Source organism: Schistocerca nitens, chromosome 9 (genome assembly GCF_023898315.1).
Source record: "Schistocerca nitens isolate TAMUIC-IGC-003100 chromosome 9, iqSchNite1.1, whole genome shotgun sequence".
Taxonomy (NCBI): domain Eukaryota; kingdom Metazoa; phylum Arthropoda; class Insecta; order Orthoptera; family Acrididae; genus Schistocerca; species Schistocerca nitens.
Window position 1 is genome coordinate 494,257,442 of NC_064622.1, and position 24,313 is coordinate 494,281,754.

Below are 24,313 nucleotides of genomic sequence, written 5' to 3' on the forward strand. Positions count from 1 at the left end.
CTGATGATACGTTTCATGTGTCAGAGGGCACATCTAGAAGAACTCTCTCATGATCCTACACTTGTTTAATTCAAGCCACTAGAATTTACAGATTCATTAATTTTCTGTACAATGTCAAGAGGAAAACTATACTGCAGCCCAAATGATCTCACTAATCGGAATGTTTGAGAAGAAATTTTGATAAGACAGAACCCAAAAAATTACATCAAATTATTAGAGATACAAAACAGAGGAAACTAGTCTTCTTATTGGATTCCTAACTCCATGTCACTTTTCTATAAAAATTTGTACAGCTAAATGCTGCAAGACAAAAAGAGAGAGAAAAAAAGAGCACCCTTTACTTGCAGTTTTTAGGACTAAAGCTCATTTCCTAGTCATCAGGACTTTTGTTATCCTCCACAGACAATACTAAACAATTTAAGAACACAATACAAGGTGTCTGATTTGATCTGAGTGCCAGAGGAATATAGGCCCATTTTCAATGCACCTCCACCTTGTTCCTTTTTGGGGCCTTATAAGCTCGCATTCCATAAGGAAATATGGGTTTTTTGCGTTTTTAGAAAAATAGTAAACTTTGGTCGAAATTTGTAAACTACTGTAAAACAGATGGCGAATGAAATTACATATTCTAATACCTTTTGTGTTTACGCCATTACGTGCAAAGTTTCAGGTGTATCCCGCAATTACTTCCGGATATATAAAAAGGTAAACTTCATATTTTTTCCGACTTTGCTTCAAATTATTCATATGCAAATCGCCCAGGAAATATTTTTTTTATTATTTCGTTTAGGAATGTGCAAAAAGTTGTACAAGATGGTCTAGTTCTGTTTCTTTCAAGAAAATATTGCCTAAGGTGTTAAGTCTCAATGCTGCCGAAAACTCACGTGTGCACTGTTTATAGCTGCGCTATGGGATCAAACAAATGACTATATCTCTGCATGTATTCAACTGCCGTAAGTAAAACTTTACTACTGTTTAGCGGAAGCAGGTGTGAATATGCACATACAATTAGAGATGGTCATGCAAGGCTTTTTTTTTTTTTTTCTTCGAAATTTAGAGCACTTGGCACAGAATGGCCGATAGCTCCGCACGAGTCCTTCCATACTAGTCCTGAATCCGAACATCTGATATAACCAGCAGTAATTTCGCAAAGTCACCGTAACAATTTGGTTTGTATAATTACGTTACATATTTTCGATTGTGGAAAAACAGTTTAATCTGCAGGATAAAAGTAAGGTTAGTATCCACACCTTTGCACTTCTTGTGGAGATCTTCAACAGTGCCAGGGTTTTCTAGACCTTTGGTGTCGCTAGTGCCTGTTGATTCGCCTATTTGTTGGATCTTGCTGCTACTAATGTCTTCTGCTTTTGGTGCAGCAGGCGGAAAACCAACAGTTGGCGGCGGCGGTGGTGGTGGTGTCGGGGCTGCCGTCGTCTGCGGCGGCGGTGGAGGTGGCGTCGTGAATGTGCTTGCCGGTCCCGGTGATGCCATAGAGTTACCCATTTTTAATTACGCGGTGATATGTATTTACTTACAACCGTAACGCCACAACCACAGATCAATTGAAACTTTACCCCACACGCCTACTAACAATTCACATTTCACACCACAAATCCAAAATTCACAAGTTCCAAAGAGACCTCACTTCTGCACCTCAGTCGTTGATATCTTCTTCCTGAACACTGTTGTATTCTCTGGTGAAAACTATGAGATCACAGATAACACGAACAGAACGAAAATTTTAAAAATTAATACATATTCTGTCATAAGAACGGAATTTTAAATAATTGTAATTACAATTCTTCTGATGCTGTTAGAGGATATAGTTTGGAATTGTGAACTGTGCTCTAACGCTCAATTAATATCTCTGTTCACTTCACAATCAATGGTTAGAAGATAGAGAGGCGTCGCTGGTTAAAGTCGGATAAAGTAGTGATGTGAAGATATGTACAACGCCAGTTTGCTCAGAGGAAAAAACGTATAAATGTGAAATGTAGTGTATTTGATGTTTTATGTCTGTATTACATGTTTTTTTGTAATATAAATGGCTTCAGACACAAATTGGATCGTCAGAAAATTACTCTTTTGTAATCTTAAATCTGACGGGCATGATAGTTTTTTTTTTTTTTGAAAAAAATAAAAATTGTTACAAAACTGATCAGTGATTGATCTTCAGCTTACAAATGTAATCTGTTTAATTATACATTATATTGTAAATATGAAGGCGGCTCACCATGACTGTAGCCAAAGTAGATAGAAAGATAATGCGTGGTATAGAGTTTTCTTGGGATATAGAAATAATTTATAGCCAAGCCCGGGATGTACATCACAATGATGGAAACATCGTGATACTCAAAATGCTAACAAACAGATAGTGACGACGTATGTTTGGTTGTAATCTACGTTTGGATGTAAACTTGATTTTTTAAAACTGTGAAGAAGCAACAAAAATTTGAGAGATGAAGCATTCAAGCCTCCGTATTTTTGATCCACCTCTAGCTCCTGTTATTTACGGACCATCAGACATTTCTCACGGTCGGAATATTAATGAGAGAAGCAATTACCTTCAGTTTCATCATTTGCGGGGAAACTACATTTTTAAGGCTGTCAAAACAGGCCGAGGAAGTGAGTTTCGAAAATATTAGTCAAAACCATAAATTAACATGTTTGTAACATGGTATATGTAGTGAAGGGGAAACAGTACGTCTGTAGATGGTACGCACCTGAACATCAGCACTTGGATGAGCCTTATGTGCAAAATGCCCATACGAAGCTTGCAGTAGAATGTACACCTGTTTTTCTCATGTGTAAGGGTTCACAAAGCATCTAGAGATTGCCACACTGAATTGCCTGTTATTTTGAGAAATTAAGTTGAATGCTATCTCCCGTAAATTTCTTCATCTAGCATAATTATTTGCTGTCGATGTGTTATTGATATTGTTTGTACCAGTCCTGCATCAGCTGTTGGTAGGCAGATGTTGTTATTTTGTCTCATGTAATGTCAATGAGAATGTCTTTTTCAAAAGAACCAGTGTTCAAATTTATACCCAAGTGCATCAGTATTATTAAATAGAATATAGCCTCATAAATCTTAAGTCATTTATAAACCACCCTCTTAATCACTGCAAGAGTTGCAGAATACTTGTTCTTTTGTATAATTTATAAATTTTAAACTGCTGGCACTGTACAGATAATTTTAAGCATGAATTCTTTGATTGGTGCATGGGCAATGATGATTGTCTTACAAATAATTTTGAGCATGAATTCTTTGATTGGTGCGTGGGCAGTGATGATTGTCTTTCATGCACCTAAAATAAAACAATGACAACAGCTTTGAGTGTATGCAGTGGTTGCCGTTCAGACATTGCCTAAGCCTGTTTTCTGACACACATTGTGCGTCCTGCTGTTCCTGCTCCCTTTTTTGGAATTGAATGTCCATCTTACAGCTAAAGCTTCTTCCTTGTTCCTCTGTCTGTTATATATCTTTTGTGTTCATCACTTGTTGTTGTTGTCGTGTCTCCTCCCCCCCCCCCCCCCTCTCCTCCAATAAAAGTCTGTGAATGTTCCTCCAGTTCTTTGCTGCATAATTTCATTTGCATTTAAGGTAAACTATTGCTCTCTGTTAATCATTACTAATGATACAGCTAATTTCACTTATTTTCTCCAACTTCATCTACACAGAATCTGACACTTCAGTATCTTTTATGGGTATTTTCCCTTTGAACTATACTGAATTCCTTTATGATTATTCCCAAGTACAGGACTTCGAGATGAGAAATAAACAAGCGTAATTTGTGCTTCCCAGCTGCCATGTAACTTACACTTAGGCCTAATGAATTTTCAAAACTCTCTCTCTCTCTCTCTCTCTCTCTCTGAGACTTTGAGGAATAATTGAATTGTTGTTTAAATACATACCATATGACGGTAGTTGGAATTCATACATTTTGACGTTGTCCATTGGCTTTGCTCTTCAAACACTTGCCAAAAAGCTATTCTACTCTACCTGAAAATAATTCTTTTTTTAGGCTCATTATATTTGTTACCCATACAGATCTGACTTGACAAAGTGAAGAGACAATGTGATTAAAAGGAAGACTTTTTTGTTATTATAAAAAAGTTCTTGGAATTTATTACTTGCAATGAATGTGTAGTACTGGAAGTTTAAATGATAGATTAGCTATATCGTTACGGTTTGGTTGGTGTAGCCAGCTTCATATTTATTATCAAAAAGACATCTTTTTCTGTGGATCTCATTATGTATTCTGATTGAAATACTGACAGATACATTCTAATGAAGCCATTTATAATTTTTAGATGTAAATCTGTTTTAAATATATTAGAGTTAAACAGCTTTGTGCAAACCATTGAGATGACAGGAGGAGAACAGCAGCAGCAACATTGTGAGAGCAGCCTTCTGGACCCAGTTTTTCCATCTGACTTATGTACAGCACCATCAGGGAAGAGGAAGAGGACCGCTCCATCACTTCATCATGAATCGCTATCGTAGCTGGTGTCTCGTCGTTAGGGAAAGTGGTGCACATGTTGGCAGTTTCATAGCATTGTATTGGTGGTATTTTTCAGTTCTGAAGATACATTTGCATTTCTTATTTTCCCTGATACTATAATGGCTGCTTTGTGACTGAAGCCACTGATTGCACTTATTGTGGAACATCCAATTTTTCCTAATTATAAAACCTACTTTTGAACACAAACTTAAACGAGATATTACAGCCATCAAGAATGAAGTGATACGTGATTTTTGGTCTTTTGCTTTATAAAAACTTGTCCTACACCTAACATTACGTTGTCTCCCATTTCCCAATGGATAGAAAGCAGTGCTTTAGACATTTAACAAGGAAAAACCATTATCCAAGCTCACAAAAAACAGCTGAGAAAGATATTCATAACAGTAATTTTTTTTCCTATAATGAGATGAATTTTGTCATTATGCCAGATGACATCTGTGAGCCAGCTGTGCTTTAAAAGGCACATTTCGATCTTCAGCGTAAAGGGGCATGAGCCATATCCTTGTAATATAGTTGGGGAGGGGGGGGGGGGTGATTTAATGGGAGAAAAATATACACACTGGGCCATAGGTGAAGTGAAGGCGTAAATGGTCCAAAAATTATTAATATTTTGTTTCAGATGCATGAACTGACAAATATTGAATTGCAAAAACATTGAATATTGAGCTGCGTGTATCACTTCATTACATTCTTGTTTGTAATTTTCATACCTAATGGCAAAAAGCTATACTTAGACTAAGCTCCAACTCTAATTTTTGTAGAGCCCTCCAGATATCTTCTGCCAAATATTTTTGTGGTGCATTGATTTCAATAACTCACAGGCAGTGCAGTAACACACCAACACAGCCTACCTGATCAGTTCAAGATGTACAGCAGTACACGGGCGGACCTCACATCCTACAATTTTGTACAGCAGTGTTTGTTGAATAATGGGAATAAACGCCTTTCAGCTGGCCGTATTGTAGGTTTTGATGATAGCCTTCCTTTTTAAATGTTACAAGATATATGGAATTCAAAGGTAGTTTCTAGCTTTATGTAGGTCTTAAAGATATGCAGTTATTTTAATACACTTATCTGGAAACATGGCCAAAAAGGAGAAACATTGAAAGAAAGGAAGTTTTACTTACTTGTGATTCTTTATTTCATATCTCACTTTCTGCTGAATGACAGTCATTTCTTCTATTTTTGTGATGCTCACATAGCTATAGCTTTGGCAGTGTAAGAAGTCACAGTGAATCACCAAATCTGGGTCATAGCGCATTTTAAATTATGTGACACATCAGTCTTTATAGACTGCGAGAGCACATCTGACCTAGCAGTGTTTAGATGACTCATGAGCATATATGCAAACAATATGTTCGTACGACCATTACGAAATCTGAATCTGTCAAGACATGTTTCAGCTGAACTTTGCCTTCTGCTACAGTGTATATCTTGTTGTTTCATTTAGTTCTTGGTAGGATAAACCTTCATTCATATTTGTGTGCTTGCTGTATCTTCTTCTACCTCTCCTTCTTATCCCAATTATTTTTCCTTCAATGATAATTTCTTTGAAGAAGACAGTTTTTCTTCAGAATCTGTATTACACAATAAATTATGAACTCTTGAAATAATTGTCAGTTACTAACTTAGAAAATTGTCAAGGAGCTTTTGTTCTGCAACTGACAAATAATAGTGTTTCAAATTCTCCTCATTTGTGTGCAATTGTGCGGCTAATCGTGATTAAGTTGACAGTGGTTTTATTCAGTTGTTGCCAAGTGGTAACACAACAAGAATAAGGATTGTAATGCTATGAAGTGGCTTGTCATTAACAAATAAGAATTTTGCCAGAGAGAAGTGACACTGCTAAAAACTTAGAGCAATGTGCACTGCAACAACAACCTGCATTACAAAGAACTTCAGATGGGAGCAGCTAAAGTTGTGGGTGGTGGGGCAAGTCATTGCTTTCTGTACTGGCTCAATTTAGCTCAGTTTGTCAGCCAGTAAAAATCAGATTTGTGTGTTTTAGTTTCTTTTGTACTTTGCGTGCTTTGCTTTTCAGCTTTTCAGTTCCATTGTTGACATGATCAAACTGTGCAAGCAGCAGTTGATTCAATGAATGTAACCATGTAATCCACATCAATGTTAAATGTTTGTTGGGTAGTTGTTGTTTGTATATGGTGCTACTTGGGTGGCAGCCACAGTAGAAATCTCTCTGTGACGAAAATGTGTTAAAAGTTGAGGTAAAAACATGGTGTGCTGTGGAATTATTATTCCCATCCTGATCACAAATTTATCTTCTCCCCTTAAACAATATCTTTAGTAAACATCCATTTCCTCAACTCTTGTAGTGTAGATAGGGAATCAGGTCCATTTTTTCAACCACAAATGAAGTGTTGGCAGATTTCTTGGTCAACAGCCTTGCAAGAAAGACAACAGTCACAGTGTTACATTCTGCACAGTGAATCTATGTAAGATGTGAGGAGTTGTAAAATACCATTAATACTTTGTTGTTGTTGCCAACAGTTACATGCAAACTTTCCCTAAGGCACCAGTGAAATTTCGGTGCGAAAAAAAACGGTCGCGGCGCGTTCTCCGAATTGTCTGAGTGGCTGGCCTCCGCCGTGGCCCCACTCATTTCTCATCCACAGTTCTGTGAGGACCTGGATGATTGATACGGTAATCCGCTGTTTCGCGCTTGATGGGTTCCAGCACAAGCGGTTGCTGGTCGGCCGTGTTCGGGATGCAGAGCTCCGTGCTCTGCAGCCTCGGTGTGTGCAACTATTTGTGCACAGACGAGATCGGAATACGTAACGAACTGCGCGTTATTTTGTTTACTAGCAAATCGCTGACAGTCATTTGAAAAGCGAAGTGGTCAATTCGACAGCAGACACCAGTATGGAGGTATGAATATATTTATTGGTAACTGCTGCCAACGTTAGGAAATTAATAGTAAGAGTTGCTGTCTTCCCATTTCCTTAATATAGTGGTAAGACCTCTGTAACTTGCTAAAATCAACATAAGTTTAAAACAGTTTGTACAGATAGTTTCTTGTCTTTATTATTCTAAGGTGCTATCTGGTGGTTATAATGTGAATACTAATGCAAGTGTAATTGGTTTTCCAGTGAACTTTGTAATAAGTTTCATGTTATACATTTAGAAGTACCTTGTAACTTACTGTGATTGTTTCAGATATTACATGCAAACTATCTTCTTATCTGCAAGATAGAAGTCAACATAAAATATTGATGTGAAGGTGGTAACAAACATCTGTCTCGTATAGAGTTGTCAGTATTTTGTGTATGCCAATCTGTAGAGAGTAATAACTGCTCTTTTATGGGTGAGTAGGAAGGGGTGGGGGGTTATCATTTATTGGGCTCTGGTTTCTTAGTATTTCGAAATTTTGTCACAGTTTTGACTTGCTTTGTTTTCTTCATATACTTAAAAGCACACATCATAATTCAGACATTTCTTAGCATAAATGCATTTTAAAATTCAAAACATGCAGAAAGCTACACAGAAAAAGTGACAGGACCTGGATTCATGAATATAAAATAAGATTACTTATTTTAGTTTGCTGTATTGAGTAAGCAGTCTTTCCTGTTCCTATAATATCGCTGTTGTCGAAAAGGTATTAGTGGTGTGGGTGTTTGGTGTTTCTTTTAGGACTAACAGTTGTTTTTATTAAAGTAGTATTAAGTGTACCCCAGATAAAAAAATTGTGTCATGTTCCTAGCATTATTTTATTTTAATACATTACTTCTTTTTTCAAGGTTTTAGTGGTTTTCTGCCCCTCAGGATTTCCAGAATCTGAAACTTTGACGTTGCTGTGCGCTGTAATTCTCAGGTACAGTGAAATACCTTTTAACGAAATGTGTTTCATTGTTTGTCTATAGAATTAACAAAATTACTCTCTTCAGAAGAAGGCTGTTTTGAGGTTTCATTAATTTAGGTCACGTGTACTGTTAGTATCTAATACTGTCATTTCTAATTCAGCTGGAGACAGTTTGTTGGTGACCTGACTGGGTATAAATATGCGACCAGTAACTTTTTTGGATTTTATATACGATTTATTGTGCCATTAACTAGTTTTCAAGTCATTGCAGGCTCATCATTGGATGGAGGGGGAACATTATTTCATGGACCAAGTGTAGCTAGATGTTGTTGTGATTGGGAGTGCACTGCACTGTGGTATCCATAGCAAATTCATTCCCATAATGTACATTATCAGGTGTGCATACACGCGCGCACCCACGCGCGCGCACGCGCTCGCACGCGCGCGCGCACACACACACACACACACACACACACACACACACACACACACACACACACACATTATTTAGCTACACCTTGGTTTCACTTTCTTTTATCGATGTGTTCTGCATAAAATTGATATTTCATTCCTGCCCTCATTAGTTGATGTCAGGGTTTCCTTCAGTTTTACCTACTGTACAAGAAAGTAAGGGATGTAAAACGTGAATGGTTTTCATCCAATACATGGACACTAGCCACGTTTTCAGCCATTACTTGCCTGTCAGTGACTCAACGCCTCTACTTTTTGGTGAGTGTTACTTTTAATCTGTTATTTGCATTCTGCCAACATTTTCCAGTACCGTATTTATACTGGCTAGAGTAATAGCTTTCCAAATACTCTCAGTAATTAGGTAATGTCTTTGTTTCATTTACCTTGTTTCTACCTAGCCATTTCATTGCAGTCAAATTCTTCTCTCAGTATCATATCTCCCAAGTCATCATCTATTTCTTCTTTCATTTCCATAATGTTGTCTTCAAGTTCATTTACTCTGTATTGCCCGTCTATATGATAACTCCTCCTGAAAGTAACAGTCAGAAGCCGACTATGTTAGCAAGTGTAATACTACAGAGTGTTGTTCCAAAAAGTTGTAATTGATAGTTCTTTTGAACCTGAAGAATCTGAAAGCAACAGTAAATTTCTGAATGGCTTATGAAAATTGTATCGGACACAATTGGAGAAAAGGCTACCTTAGATCTCTTCATGTTTGTAGTAACAGTAAATTTGCAGAGAAGCTTCAGGGTCAGAAACTAATTTTTCCACAGGGTCGGAAACTAATTTTTCCATTCTGTTGATGTGATCTTCAGTCAGAAAACTGCTTTGTTGCAGCTCTCCATGCTACTCAATTCTGTGCAAGCCTCTTCATCTCCAAGTAACTTCTTCTTCATGTGCCGTCTCCTCTAAGAAGGTTGGCTGTCATCATGGCAATTTCTGATCTTGATTTGGCCGATCTAAGGAGTTCTGACTTTGAACAGTTGTACCAATTTTTTAAATTGTCAATCCAGGATGTCCGTCTTCTACCCCTCGTTCTCTTCCCACAAATTTTCCCTTCTAGTATTATTCGCAATATTTTGTAATTTACTCCCCTAATAACATGGCCTAAATATTGTAGCTTCCTTACTTTAATAGTTTTAATTAATTCTTTTTCCTTTCCCATTCTTCTTAGGACATATTGATTAGTAATCCTCGACACCCAACTGATTCTAAGTATTCTTCTATATGCCCACAGTTCAAAAGCTTCTAAACTGTTCATGTCCTTCTTTTTCAATGTCCACGCTTCCATTCCGTATAATAATTTTGAGAATACATAGCATCTTAGCAACCTCATTTTTGTGTTTAAACAAATGTCTCTCGAACAGAATGCATTTTTCATCTTATTAAAGATACTTCTGGCCTGTCCTAACTGTAACTAACTGTAACTAACTAACTGTAACTACTGCAACTTAAATCCTACTGAATCTGCTTATTGTATTCACCTCTTGGGCTCTGTCTATGATTTTTACCCCCCACACTTTCCTCCAGTACAAAGTTGGTGATCATTTGATGTCTCAGAATGTGCCCTATGAAGTGATCTCTTCTTCTAGCCAAGTTGTGCCACAAATTTCTTTTCTCCTCAGTTCTATTCAATACCTCCTAATTAGTTATGTGGTCTACCCACCTAATCTTCAACATTATTCCGTAACTCCACATTTCAAAAGCTTCTATTTTCTTATTGTCTAAAGCGTTTATTGCCTATGTTTCACTTTTGTACATGACTACGCTCCATACAAGTACTTCCAGAGAAGACTTCCTGACTCTTAAATCTATATTTGATGTTAACAAATTTCTCATCTTCTAAAACACTTCTCTTGACAGTCTACATTTTATGTCCTCTCTACTTCGGCCATCATCTGTTATTTTACTGCCCAAATACAAAACTCATCTACTAGTTTATCACCTCCTAATCTAATTACTTCAGTTTGCCTGATTAAATGACTAAATTCAATTAGCCTTGTTTTGCTTTTGTTGGTGTTCTTCTTATGTCCATCTTTCAAGACACTGTCCATTCCGGTCAACTGCTCTTCATAGTCCTTAGCTGTCTCTGACAGAATTACAATTTCATTGGCAAACCTCAAAGTTAATATTTCATCTCCCTGAACTTTAATTACTTCTTCAAATTTTTCACTGGTTTCCTTTACTGCTTGATCAGTGAACAGATTGAATAACATGGGGGATAGGCTGCAAACCTGTCTCACTCCCTTCTTGATCATTACTTCCTTTTTGTGCCCCATGACTCTTATAACTGGTTTCACTCCCTCTATTTTACCACTTCTACCTTCAGAATTTCAAAGAGAGTATTCCAGTCAACATTGTTAAAAACCTTCTCTAAGCCTAAAAATGATGAAAAAATAAGTTTGCCTGTCCTTACTGTTGTTGTGGTCTTCAGTCCTGAGACTGGTTTGATGCAGCTCTCCATGCTACTCTATCCTGTGCAAGCTTCTTCATCTCCCAGTACCTACTGCAACCTACATCCTTCTGAATCTGTTTAGTATATTCATCTCTTGGTCTCCCTCTACGATTTTTACCCTCCACGCTGCCCTCCAATGCTAAATTTGTGATCCCTTGATGCCTCAAAACATGTCCTACCAACCGATCCCTCCTTCTAGTCAAGTTGTGCCACAAACTTCTCTTCTCCCCAATCCTATTCAATACCTATTCTCTTCTTGTCCAAACTGGTTATCGTCCATGTTTCATTTCCATACATGGCTACACTCCATACATATACTTTCAGAAACGACTTCCTGACTCTTAAATCTATACTCGATGTTAACAAATTTCTCTTCTTCAGAAACGATTTCCTTGCCATTGCCAGTCTACATTTTATATCCTCTCTACTTCGACCATCATCAGTTATTTTACTCCCTAAATAGCAAAACTCCTTTACTACTTTAAGTGTCTCATTTTCTAATCTAATCCCCTCAGCATCACCCGATTTAATTTGACTACATTCCATTATCCTCGTTTTGCTTTTGTTGATGTTCATCTTATATCCTCCTTTCAAGACACTGTCCATTCCGTTCAACTGCTCTTCCAAGTCCTTTGCTGTCTCTGACAGAATTACAATGTCATCGGCGAACCTCAAAGTTTTTACTTCTTCTCCATGAATTTTAATACCTACTCCGAATTTTTCTTTTGTTTCCTTTACTGCTTGCTCAATATACAACCACTGCTTCGCTTTCATGCCCCTCGACTCTTATAACTGCCATCTGGTTTCTGTACAAATTGTAAATAGCCTTTCGCTCCCTGTATTTTACCCCTGCCACCTTCAGAATTTGAAAGAGAGTATTCCAGTTAACATTGTCAAAAGCTTTCTCCAAGTCTACAAATGCTAGAAACGTAGGTTTGCCTTTTCTTAATCTTTCTTCTAAGATAAGTCGTAAGGTTAGTATTGCCTCACGTGTTCCAACATTTCTACGGAATCCAAACTGATCTTCCCCGAGGTCCGCTTCTACCAGTTTTTCCATTCGTCTGTAAAGAATTCACGTTAGTATTTTGCAGCTGTGACTTATTAAACTGATAGTTCGGTAATTTTCACATCTGTCAACACCTGCTTTCTTTGGGATTGGAATTATTATATTCTTCTTGAAGTCTGTGGGTATTTCGCCTGTCTCATACATCTTGCTCACCAGATGGTAGAGTTTTGTCATGACTGGCTCTCCCAAGGTCATCAGTAGTTCTAATGGAATGTTGTCTACTCCCGGGGCCTTGTTTCGACTCAGGTCTTTCAGTGCTCTGTCAAACTCTTCACGCAGTATCGTATCTCCCATTTCATTTTCATCTACATCCTCTTCCATTTCCATAATATTGTCCTCAAGTACATCGCCCTTGTATAAACCCTCTATGTACTCCTTCCACCTTTCTGCCTTCCCTTCTTTGCTTAGAACTGGGTTGCCATCTGAGCTCTTGATATTCATGCAAGTGGTTCTCTTTTCTCGAAAGGTCTCTTTAATTTTCCTGTAGGCAGTATCTATCTTACCCCTAGTGAGACAAGCCTCTACATCCTTACATTTATCCTGTAGCCATCCCTGCTTAGCCATTTTGCACTTCCTGTCGATCTCATTTTTGAGACGTTTGTATTCCTTTTTGCCTGCTTCATTTACTGCATTTTTATATTTTCTCCTTTCATCAATTAAATTCAATATTTCTTCTGTTACCCAAGGATTTCTATTAGCCCTCGTCTTTTTACCTACTTGATCGTCTGCTGCCTTCACTACTTCATCCCTCAGACCTACCCATTCTTCTTCTACTGTATTTCTTTCCCCCATTCCTGTCAATTGTTCCCTTATGCTCTCCCTGAAACTCTCTACAACCTCTGGTTCTTTCAGTTTATCCAGGTCCCATCTCCTTAAATTCCCACCTTTTTGCAGTTTCTTCAGTTTCAATCTGCAGTTCATAACCAATAGATTGTGGTCAGAATCCACATCTGCCCCTGGAAATGTGTTCCAATTTAAAACCTGGTTCCTAAATCTCTGTCTTACCATTATATAATCTATCTGATACCTTTTAGTATCTCCAGGATTCTTCCAGGTATACAACCTTCTTTTATGATTCTTGAACCAAGTGTTAGCTATGATTAAGTTATGCTCTGTGCAAAATTCTACAAGGCGGCTTCCTCTTTCATTTCTTCCCCCCAATCCATATTCACCTACTACGTTTCCTTCTCTCCCTTTTCCTACTGACGAATTCCAGTCACCCATGACTATTAAATTTTCGTCTCCCTTCACTACCTGAATAATTTCTTTTATCTCGTCATACATTTCATCAATTTCTTCATCATCTGCAGAGCTAGTTGGCATATAAACTTGTAGTACTGTAGTAGGCATGGGTTTTGTGTCTAACTTTGGCCACAATAATGCGTTCACTATGCTGTTTGTAGTAGCTAACCCGCTCTCCTATTTTTTTATTCATTATTAAACCTACTCCTCCATTACCCCTATTTGATTTTGTATTTATAACCCTGTAATCACCTGACCAAAAGTCTTGTTCCTCCTGCCACCGAACTTCACTAATTCCCACTATATCTAACTTTAACCTATCCATTTCCCTTTTTAAATTTTCTAACCTACCTGCCCGATTAAGGGATCTACCTTCTAAAAGGAGTCGTAGGATTGTTACTGCCTCGCATGTGTCCACATTTCTTGAGAATCCAAACTGATGTCCCTGAGGTCAGTTTCTACCCGTTTTCTGATACTTCTGTAAAGAATTTGTGATAGTATTTTACAACTATGGCTTAGTAAACTGATAGATTGTTAAATTCACACCTGCCTCATTACTGGTACTCTTCCATATGGTTGTGCTGTTATTTTTTATGGATTCCATATGACATTATATATCTTTTTTATAATGAAAATATATATATCTCTCGTGTTCTTCCATTTGATGGCCACTATTTTTCTCCAGCAATCATTTCCCTTATCTGCAGTTTAGATTGAACTAAATGTGTAGGCATAAAGCCCATTTTCTTAAGACGCCTGGAGCACCAGCTGTTTCCTAAAACCAGCTGCTCAAAAAGATATGAATTATAATAATACCAAACTAAGAAAACAGTGTAAATAATGTAATGGAAAATCTCTGGTGTAATATAAATAATAGAAGGAGTGAAGATAACAATTCACCGTACAGCATACAGTCAAGACATTGAGAGGAACGGAAGCGAGACTGTGAATGTTTCTAGCTTTCAGACTAATCTTTCAGAGATAATAGAATACATATACATACACATATGCACATATACTGCATGGCCAAATTGTGCTGACTGACTGCGTTCTTTTTTTTTTTTTGGCACTGCAGCTTGACTGGTGTAAGGGGTTGTGTGTGGTGGAAATAGTAAGGGTGGAAGAGAGAGTTGGAGGAGGACTGTTGAGGTTGACAGGGAGAGGCAGTAAATGCACAAGATTGAAAATATGCACCAAAGAGCTTGTTCTGGTGATGGGCAGGGGGAGCTATGTGCAGCGCATAGTGATGTGGAGGATCGGGTTTGTGGGAGGAAGGGGGGTAGAGGGAGGGGGGAGAGGAAGGGGAGACTGTAGAAAGGAGGGTGTGACTGCAGGGCGAGTGAAACTAGGTTCATGGGCAGGGGCTAGCAGGCATTGAGGCTAGGAGGATTATGAGATCAAAAGCTATGTTGCAAGAGAATTTTCCATCTACGTAAGTCAGAAAAGCTCACAACCTCTTGCCCACAGTCTGGCGATGGCCATTGTTTTGTGTGGACGGCTGGTTGCTGGTCGTGCCTATATAAAATGCTATGCGGAATTTACAGCCAAGCTGGTATATTTTGTGGCCGCTTTCGTAGGGGCCCTGCCTGTGATAGGACTGGAGTATGATATGCTGGGTGAGTGCATTGAATAGGTCCTGCACCTGGGTCTTTTGCAGGGGTGGGTCCCTCGTGGCAAGGGGTTGGGAGTTGCTATGGCATAAGGATTGTGTAGGATATTTTGTAGATTGGCTGGGTTTTGGTTACTGCTTTCAGATGAGTTGGAAGATTTGTGGGTAGGCTGTTATTCACTTCTGAGCAAAATGATAAATAGTGAACGCACTCATGAAGGATATAGTAATGTAGTTGCACTGGATGATGAAGTGGGTGCTTGTTTGGTTCATGTGGATGGGCAGAGAATTAGGGGTATATGTAGATTCAGCTCCGGAAATCTGTTAGTGTGCCAAATTTGAGGGGTAATTCCTGCCTGTGAAGGCCTTAGTAAGAACTTCTGCTTATTGGACTACAGATTGCTCATCACTGTGGATGCTCCATCCACAGGTGATTAGTCTGTAATAGGGAATACATTTTAGTATGCGAGGTATGACAACTATCAAAATGCAAGTACCGTTGACAGTTATTGGGCTTTATATCGATGGAAGTTTGTATGGAGGAATATGAGAGGTGGTGGTTAACATTCGTGGCTGAGGAAGACCTACGAAAAGCATATAGGTGAGACGGTGTTGAGGCTGTGGAAGAGTAAGGATGATGTCTTGGCCAGAGGTCCAGATCATCAGTGAACATGAATTGTACAAAGGAGAAAAGGAGAGGATCAGGGAAAGGGAAAAGATCAGTGAGTGTGTTGATAAATAGATGGGGACTGTAGGTTATCTCAGATTGAGGCTGGGATAATTTTGGGACTGGAGAATGTGTTGTAAGGATACCTCCCATCTGTGCAGTTCAGAAAAGCTGGTAGCAGAGTGGAGGATCCAGATGACCCAGGTTTGGAAGCAGCCACAGTATTGACTACCAACCAGCAGCCCTCCAGGATGAATGATTACTGACAAACTGTGGCCAAGAGCAAGGTAGACCAACCTTTGGCACAACATGCAGCTGAGCATAACATGCTTGAATTCAATGGCTGCATCACAGTCTGGGCCATCTGAATCTCCCCCCCCCCCCCCCCCTCCACCACCACCAGTTTTTCTCAACTGCGCAGATGGGAGTTATCCTTACAACACCGTCTCCATTCCCAAAATTTTCTCGGCTTCAACCTAATGTAACCTATTGTCTCCACACCCTCCACCCAACAGTTTCTGCCCCCTCTGTCCTATCACCACCTTCCCATTCATGTCCACAAACCATCATTGTGCTATGCTCTCTGCCAACACACTCACCAGTCTGTTCCCCTTCTCTGGTCCTCTCCCTTTCCTCTCCCCCACACCCTCCCGATGCCGCACACGAGTGCCCTGTCTTGCCACCATTTAGTCGCTGCTATCCCTCAGCCTTCTCCACTCCACTCTGGATAGTTGCTTCCTTTCAACACACTTGCATTGTGGCTGGAGCAGCCGAAGATAGCAGTTGTGTGTGCGTGAGGTGTACTTGCTTTTGTGAATGTGTGTGTTTCCTTTATGAAGAGGGCTTTGGCTGAAAGCTCAGTATGTCACAAGTCTTCTTGTTGTGCCTGTCTGCAATTCATTGTGTCATCTTGATGCTGAGTAACAATCTATCTTTTTCATAATATTGTTGTTAAGGAATTAGTCATTCACATTCACTCTGCTGTATTTCATGCGAAATCATTTTGTTTGGCTTCTCAATCATCTCAAACCTCTTCCAAGGAGCTGCATTAGGGTAAACATCAATGTGACTTTCAACTAGACACGGTCCACAGTTAGCAGCTCACAGACATTAATTGGAAAGAAGCAAATTATAACTGCAAGTAGGCCCTGTTGATCTTCAAGGCCAGTGGGACTGGGAGGGAGCGGGATTGGAAGCCTAACACTGGCATCCATAATTTCTACAGACTTTTAAATTTTTGGACAGCATTGCCTTGCAAATTCTACACGTTGATGCCAAGATTCTTCATGAAAATGGAGTTTTTGTTGAGTTTTACTCATGGTGGACTTTTCAGATTGTGTAAGCTACAACAGTCTTATACAGCTGAGAATGACAACAGTGTGCATATTTCAGAATCTTGGTGACTTAACGTATTTCTTGCGTGACTTTCTCAAATGTCCTCCCACAGTCTGACCACCTCAGGCTCATGTTTCATATCTCCTGAACTATTCAGCCAGCCTACAGATTTTCAACATACTCCACATATACAAACTGCAGCCTTTGCTTTATTTGTGTATCTTACGATGTGTGCTCATAATCACTTTCACTGTTTTGTTTTATGTTGCCTTTTATACACAAAATACGTTTTTCCTTTTAGTGACAAAGAATTGATTGATTGTCCTACAACCTGAGATTTCTCAGACTATTTTTTGTCTCTGTTTAGGACTGCATCTAATCAGCAGTAATGTTATGTGCTTGTGTAAAAGAATATTATCTGTTTTTTATATAGTCAACCCTTTTTTTTCACTATATGTTGCAGTTCTTGCTATGCTATTATTAGAGAGAATTGTTTTCTTGACCTTTTCCATAATGCCAGATGTCCCTTTCAGATAGAACTAATTAAAGTTTTGTGAAATAACAGGACAGTGACCATCCGTTTCAGAAATGTCGTGGGATTCTTCGAGGCGGCGCAGGAGCCGAAGTGTACACGGAAGCTCCTCATCACGTCTCCGTATGGACTCTTATAGCTCTTCGAGTCGAAGTAATCGTGCCAGAGGTAAATAACACATATTCCATTCCTAATGCTGCATCAAAATTCTGTCACATGTCAGCTTCAGATTGAAGTTTGCTTTTAGAAGCTAAGCAGTTCATATAGATATTCAGACACGACTCACTGTGGCCTCATGTCCACCAGCTGTCCTGTCCTCCTTGCCAAATTAGGAGAGAGTTACTGCCAGAAGTAAAGCTGTTGATGGAGGTTGATGAGTCGTGCTTGGATATTAAACAAACTTGTATTTAATGGTACCAAAAGTTTATAATGGTTGCTTGGCAGAGAGGTTAATTCCTCCACCTTAGGATTGAAGTGGGTGAGGCAGAAACCACAGGAATTCTTATATTTTCTTGGATGATAAGATCTCTGCAGATTTACAAGTGCCACTATCCCAGTGGTATCATGCAATGTTGTCAGATTGGGAATAGTTAAGACAAATGCAGAGCACAACTTCTGGCTGCCCTTCTACTGTTCCTTTTGCATGAGCATTAGAAGAATAAGCAGCTATTTAAAGCTGCTGGCAGGAGATCCTCTCTTCATCAGACCTCCAATGAGCTCTCACTTGACACCACTGAAGTCACAAATGACAGAGGTTTGGAGTCAGTGGAATGCACGCTACAGGTGTCTTGCTTGGAGCTGTCCTTGAAGTGATTGACTTGTGACAGTTTGTGGTGTCAGTGTGGTGCCAACTGCTGCCCAGATTGCTGCTGCAGATGCTGTACGATGCATTATAGCCATATGCCGAACACAGTGTTCTTCACTCTTGGTAGTGGCTGGTGACTTTCTGCAGCCTGGTGTTCTTGCGACTGTAAAACTATTGTTTCCTGAAGATATATGATTTTGTTTTTCTCTGTAGCTTGAGAAGATGTTCTGTGACTGTTTTTTAACATCCAAATTCCATTTTCACAATTTGGTCCTAAGATTATTGAGATTTTTCATGGCTTATTTTTTGTTGATTTTATGTTTGGGTTAGACCACCAGTTGTTGTCGTTTCAGAGGCATAAAGAGCTTTATTTCAACAACTGTGTTGTAATGATGTAATTATCCATACTATGATATAGTTTTTTGCTTGTATCTATTCTTGTATGTTTGTATGCAATTCTGTATCTTTTTGAACTTCCATATTTAACATGGGCAGTTTGATAATTTTTCCTAGATAGTAGAATTTGTGTACTTGGGAGATTTTGTGGTATTTGGTGATTAGCTGGAATATTAATTGTTTAATTTTGATTGATGCCTTCCATATAGTGTGTCTTCTCATGTGAAGTTTGGAGCCAAGATTTGGCTGTTTTTTCCTAGTGTTTTTCTGGAGACTGGACTGCTGCTGGTCTGTTATTGGAAACGATTGTAATGCCATCAATGAGTGCAAGACAAATTTTATTTTGGAGACTTCTGCCAATATATACACCTTTAGTTTTGCCATTTCCTGATCACTTTTCTCAGAACTAAATTGAATACCGTGTTTACTCAAATCTAAGCCGCACTTTTTTCCGGTTTTTGTAATCCAAAAAACCACCTGCGGCTTAGAATCGATTGCAAAGTAAGCGGAAGTTCTGAAAAATGTTGGTTGGTGCTGCCACAACTAACTTCTGCCATCGAATATATGTAGCACTACACAGGCATGCTTTGCAGACACAAAGATAAATACTGGCACCAAAACCTCTGCATCAGTAAATAAATTTAAAAAAAAGGTGGAAGATGAGCTTTTTTTTCCGCCCCGAGTTTCGACCACTGCATTTTCATACATTATCCAAAGAAGTAAATACAAATTCCATATTGTTCATCTTCGAATGTAGCAGCATTTCAATGTACTACAAAAATCCGACTGGCAAGACTGTTTGGGATGTTTGTCAATATGGCCAACTCTACATTCTGAATTTTTTCCTGCTTGTGAGAAGAGATGGTTGCTAATAGGAACTTTTATGAATTGTGAATCAGATGCAGTATTCTCTTCACTGTAAGAATAATACGAATATAAACATTTTGTCATGTATTCTTTCGTGTTTGCTGCTATCTCATTTAAATCCTGTCTGCCTAATAAACTACAAAACAATAGTGAGACAACAGCAAATGCGGAAGAATATACATATCATGTCATGTTTATATTCGTATTATTCTTATGCCTAATAGTGATACAGTCAGAAATGAAGCACGGCAATTGACTAGATTTTTAAATCTAAGATGATTCTAATTTCTGTGCAGAATGTAATGTACTAAAGAGGCGTCTGCAAAGATTTTCAAACGGAGTAAAATTTTCGCTGAACTCTCATTCAGAACATCTTCTATCATACGCAGTCTATTATTTTGTTCTTGTTGACATTATCAAAGAAAGCAACAGTATAAGTAACAACAAATAGCAGTCTCTTGCCATTGTCCCACTAATGAGACGATTTCCCCCCCCCCCCTCTTTTTTTTTTTTTTTTTAAATTGTAAGCAGCGATAGCGTGCACAAAAGCAAGCCATTCCGCGAGCGGCGGCAGGCCGTAAACACCCATTATCAGAATGCAACAAACAATGCATGACACAGTACAGTAAGGAATTTTCAGCTTAGAGTGACGTAAACACCTATATCAAAGAGAACGGCACTTATCAGATCAAAGAAAAATAAGCAATCTGTTCAAACCAGACGAAGCACGTGAAAAAGGCTCAAATGGCTCTGAGCAGTATGGGACTCAACTGCTGTGGTCATCAGTCCCCCATAACTTAGAACTACTTAAACCTAACTAACCTAAGGACATCACACACATCCATGCCCGAGGCAGGATTCGAACCTGCGACTGTAGCGGTTACGCAGTTCCAGACTTTAGCGCCTAGAACCGCTTGGCCACTCTGGCCGGCCTTGAAAAAGGAAGGGTACCCATATAAATACGGACGGAGCGCCTGACGCATAGCGACTACCTGGTAAAGCTTAACTGCTAAGCTTACGACTTGAACCAAACTACTGTAGCTGTATCGTCATTCATTCGACCTAAATTGTGTCTCATATTACAATGGACCAACTTTGTTTCGATTTGAAGGTGCGGCCTCAAAATTTTCTCTCCCCTTGAATTTTGAGTCTCAAATTTCAGGTGTGGCTTAGATTTGGGAAAATTTTTTTTCCTTGATTTCGAGTCTCATTTTTCAGGTGCGGCTTAGATTCGAGTGTGACTTAGATTCGAGTAAATACGGTAGTAGTGGTAAAAACAAGTCACCCTGTCGGCCCTCCATTTTGATTTTGAAGGATCAGGAAGTTCTCCTAAAAATTTAGCTTCTGATGACATATTGCCTGTTGGCTTTTATCTTGGGATCTTTAGCTGATGTTTGTTCAGTGATTTTTTTGACATTTCACCAGCAAGAGTAGCTGGCATTGTCAAAGGTTCTCTCCCCCCCCCCCCCTCCCCCCTTCCATTGCTGGTGACGGACACTACCAGCAGTAGAGGGTGAATCTTTGACAAGATCCCGAGATGAAAACCGACAGGCAATAACACATCAACAAGTTGCTATGGAATCCTTAACAGTTTTAACTTTTGATGTTGTGTCGGTCAGCATTTGATCAGTTGTCGCATTTATTTTGTCTGCTTGGAATTTATGTACTACCTTGAACAGCACCCATCTGTCTGTGGAATCATGTGCCTTTTTTGAAATCAGCTAATCTGATTACTGCCACAGTTTCAATTAATGACATTATTGGAGAACACTGGCTATTGAGAGAGATGGAATGTTGATAGTGTACAGCAGCAACCAGCAATCATTTTTGTGTGGTTTACATAATTGACAAAATTACTGTTACAGATTTTCAATTACACTTTCATAGTCAGATTGTTTACATGCATATGGACATTGATGTACAGCTGAGTCGCCATAGAATAAATAAAATTCGCAATTTCAAAAGTGTGATAATGATGTGTGTGCTACATACTTGTTAGTCTGTTGCATTCACCTATAAATCAGTGCCAGTGTTTTTATAAGAGCATGTAAGCCATATGAAGATGACTATAATTTGAAGCAGGTGACAGTGATATTTCAAAAAGGTAGGTCAAAACCAAATTGTGGCTGGTTCTGCTGTGGCTGATATATTCAGTTGATACTGTTTGTTTAGTTCTGCCAGTTTGATTGATGCTTTTAAGGCTTTGGATTTGTTGTGCCCACGATCTCATTTTTTGAAAGTGGTTTGATGTTTGGGGACTTCCACAAATTAAAAGCTTTTGAAAACAGTCTGCAAGAAGTTTGCAGTTTTCTTCGTTATTTGTTTTTAGTGTTCCATCTGGACGTATGAAGCATAAAAGTGAGGGTTCATAGTTATAGAATTGTTCTTCAAATTCACTGTAGCAAATGAAGTCAAAATAAAGCTTGGTTTGACTTTATCATGTTTCTGATGCACTGTGCTATTGACCATAATAAACAGTGTGGCATTAGTCTTCCTTACATGTTTGTAGACAATGGACAACAAGATTCAGTTAGACACAGCATTGGATGAAAGTGAATATGCCGCAAGAACACAGTGATTTCAAATGAGCACAGAAAGCGGTTCTTTACATTCGTTGTGTTAAACAAAGACCAGCAAAGGGAAGTAACTGCTCTCTTATGTACGATATACCACTTTTTCTGTAAGTAGGCCACAGCACACTCCAACACAGAAGCTAGCTACTTTGAGATCTGTGTGTGCATTTATCTTAGATATTTTTGTATTGGCATTTTTTGCCTGTTGATGAGACTATAAATCCTGATTTGTTGCAACATCTGAAACCAGTTAAAAAAGAGTTTCGACAGGTAGTGGTGTCTGAAAAACCATGTCATCATTTTTACAAAACAGTCACAGTTAAATAACAGCCAAATGACTTTAAATTGTTTTTAAGAGAAATGGATGCAGGAAAGACACGAAGAAATCGAAAAGAAATGGTCTTTTTCAAGGCATATTCGGCATACAAGAAAATAAAAATATCCTTTGGTGTAATTAAAATTAAGGGTGGCAACAATAAAAATGACTTCCATTGTTAAATTCAGAAGAGGGAGTGTACCAGTGAAAAGAGTAATATACAGCACCTCTCGGAAGGAAGGATCTTTCTGTTGATGTGTTAGATGAGGTAGATATTCGAGTCAGAGTGGAACAGATATTTGGAAGACTTACAATCAAATAAGGCAGAAGGAGCAGTAAGATTCCTTCAGACTTTCTGAAATCATGGGGGAAATGGCAATGTAAAAATTATTGAACCTAGTGTGTAGAAGATATTACCTGACTGGACAGCCAAATGTGTTAATGCACTGCTTCCATTATTCAAGGAGGTGGATCTGCCTTGGATCGAATTCATCTCGCAGATTAACGAGGACTAGTGACCAGCCAGCCTGAATATGGTTTTGATAAAATATCCATATATCGACATTTAAAAAAAAAGGCCAATATATATCGGTGATATTTTTATCCCAAATATATTAATATCGAAATGACAACATCGAGTGCAGATATTTTTATTTTATATTTTTTTCACAATTTTCGGTAAATATATGAAATTGTTCGTTTGAAATTGTAGTAGAACGTAATTTTATCTTACTGTTTGAAGGAGTCTTACTACTTTTTGAGCTCCCATCACTTCCAGTCTTTCTCTTTGAGTGTGTGAAGCAAGAATAGGTGGTACAAAGTAGTAGTCTGATTGCACTGGAGGGTGGTTGTGTGAAAGGAGTAACAAGATTTTCAATCTGTATAAATAGCACACCAGTTGCATAAAAAAACAATTTTTAATGTAACTGGGGTGCTATCTTCACATCAGCATTCTTCAAAAACAGTTTTTGCGAAAGATGACCATAATCTAAATAACAAGATGGGATTTTGCGGTGGGCGAGACTTGTGAGGGGATACGCTGACACGATTGGCACTCGCCAGTACCAATGGAAACTGCAATATTTAACTTCGCCATGCAATTTTGGCATTAGAACTACTAGATTGCTGGCGTTTACAGAAATGAAAAAGCACGGAAAGTGGCCTGAAGTGTTCCAGACAAATTCGATATTTGACAAAACCGAATGACGGACCCATCAGACAACTTTCGTTTTGTCACTTACATGCAGTTACCATTGTTAGCAAAGTGGTTACCACCAAGTTCTTGATCTAAGGGGCATAAACAGGCAGCTAGTTTGTTGATGTACAGAATATCTAATAATAAATTAATACTTAAATATACATATCCAAAGTGAGATTTATATTTACAATGTGCAGCAGATACTTTTATACATTGGTATGTCGACATTGTTTCATCACTATATTGATACTCTTTTCTGATGTATTGAGAGCCAATAATGTTCTTTTTTTCATTTTCTTTTTTTTTAAATATTAATAATCGAATCATGATATTTTTAAAAAGATCAACAGTCCTAGTTTTTAGCCAGTTTCCCACATCCAACCAGATAAATACTGCACTGGGGGCCACACCCCACCTTAGGTACATGCTACGTGAACATTT

At 38.6% G+C, this 24,313-nt stretch overlaps 2 protein-coding genes across 3 annotated transcripts in view; one reads left to right on the top strand and one right to left on the bottom strand.

The window, feature by feature from the left end:
• Positions 1–1,638, bottom strand: part of LOC126203858 (mitochondrial import receptor subunit TOM40 homolog 1-like) — a 48,874-nt gene extending 47,236 nt beyond the window's left edge. Inside the window, exon 1 of the mRNA XM_049938234.1 lies at positions 1,251–1,638. Coding sequence (XP_049794191.1) covers positions 1,251–1,503 — 253 coding nt within the window. The 5' untranslated portion in view covers positions 1,504–1,638. The remainder of the gene's footprint in view (positions 1–1,250) is intronic.
• A 249-nt stretch (positions 1,639–1,887) lies between these two features.
• Positions 1,888–24,313, top strand: part of LOC126203860 (splicing factor, arginine/serine-rich 19-like) — a 134,928-nt gene continuing 112,502 nt past the window's right edge. Inside the window, exons 1-3 of one of the 2 annotated variants that reach the window (XM_049938235.1) lie at positions 1,888–1,993; positions 8,279–8,352; positions 17,772–17,885. In XM_049938235.1, coding sequence (XP_049794192.1) covers positions 17,774–17,885 — 112 coding nt within the window. In that variant the 5' untranslated portion in view covers positions 1,888–1,993; positions 8,279–8,352; positions 17,772–17,773. Of the gene's footprint in view, positions 1,994–6,126; positions 7,410–8,278; positions 8,353–17,771; positions 17,886–24,313 lie in introns of those variants that run through there. The other variant, XM_049938236.1, reaches the window with a different exon arrangement.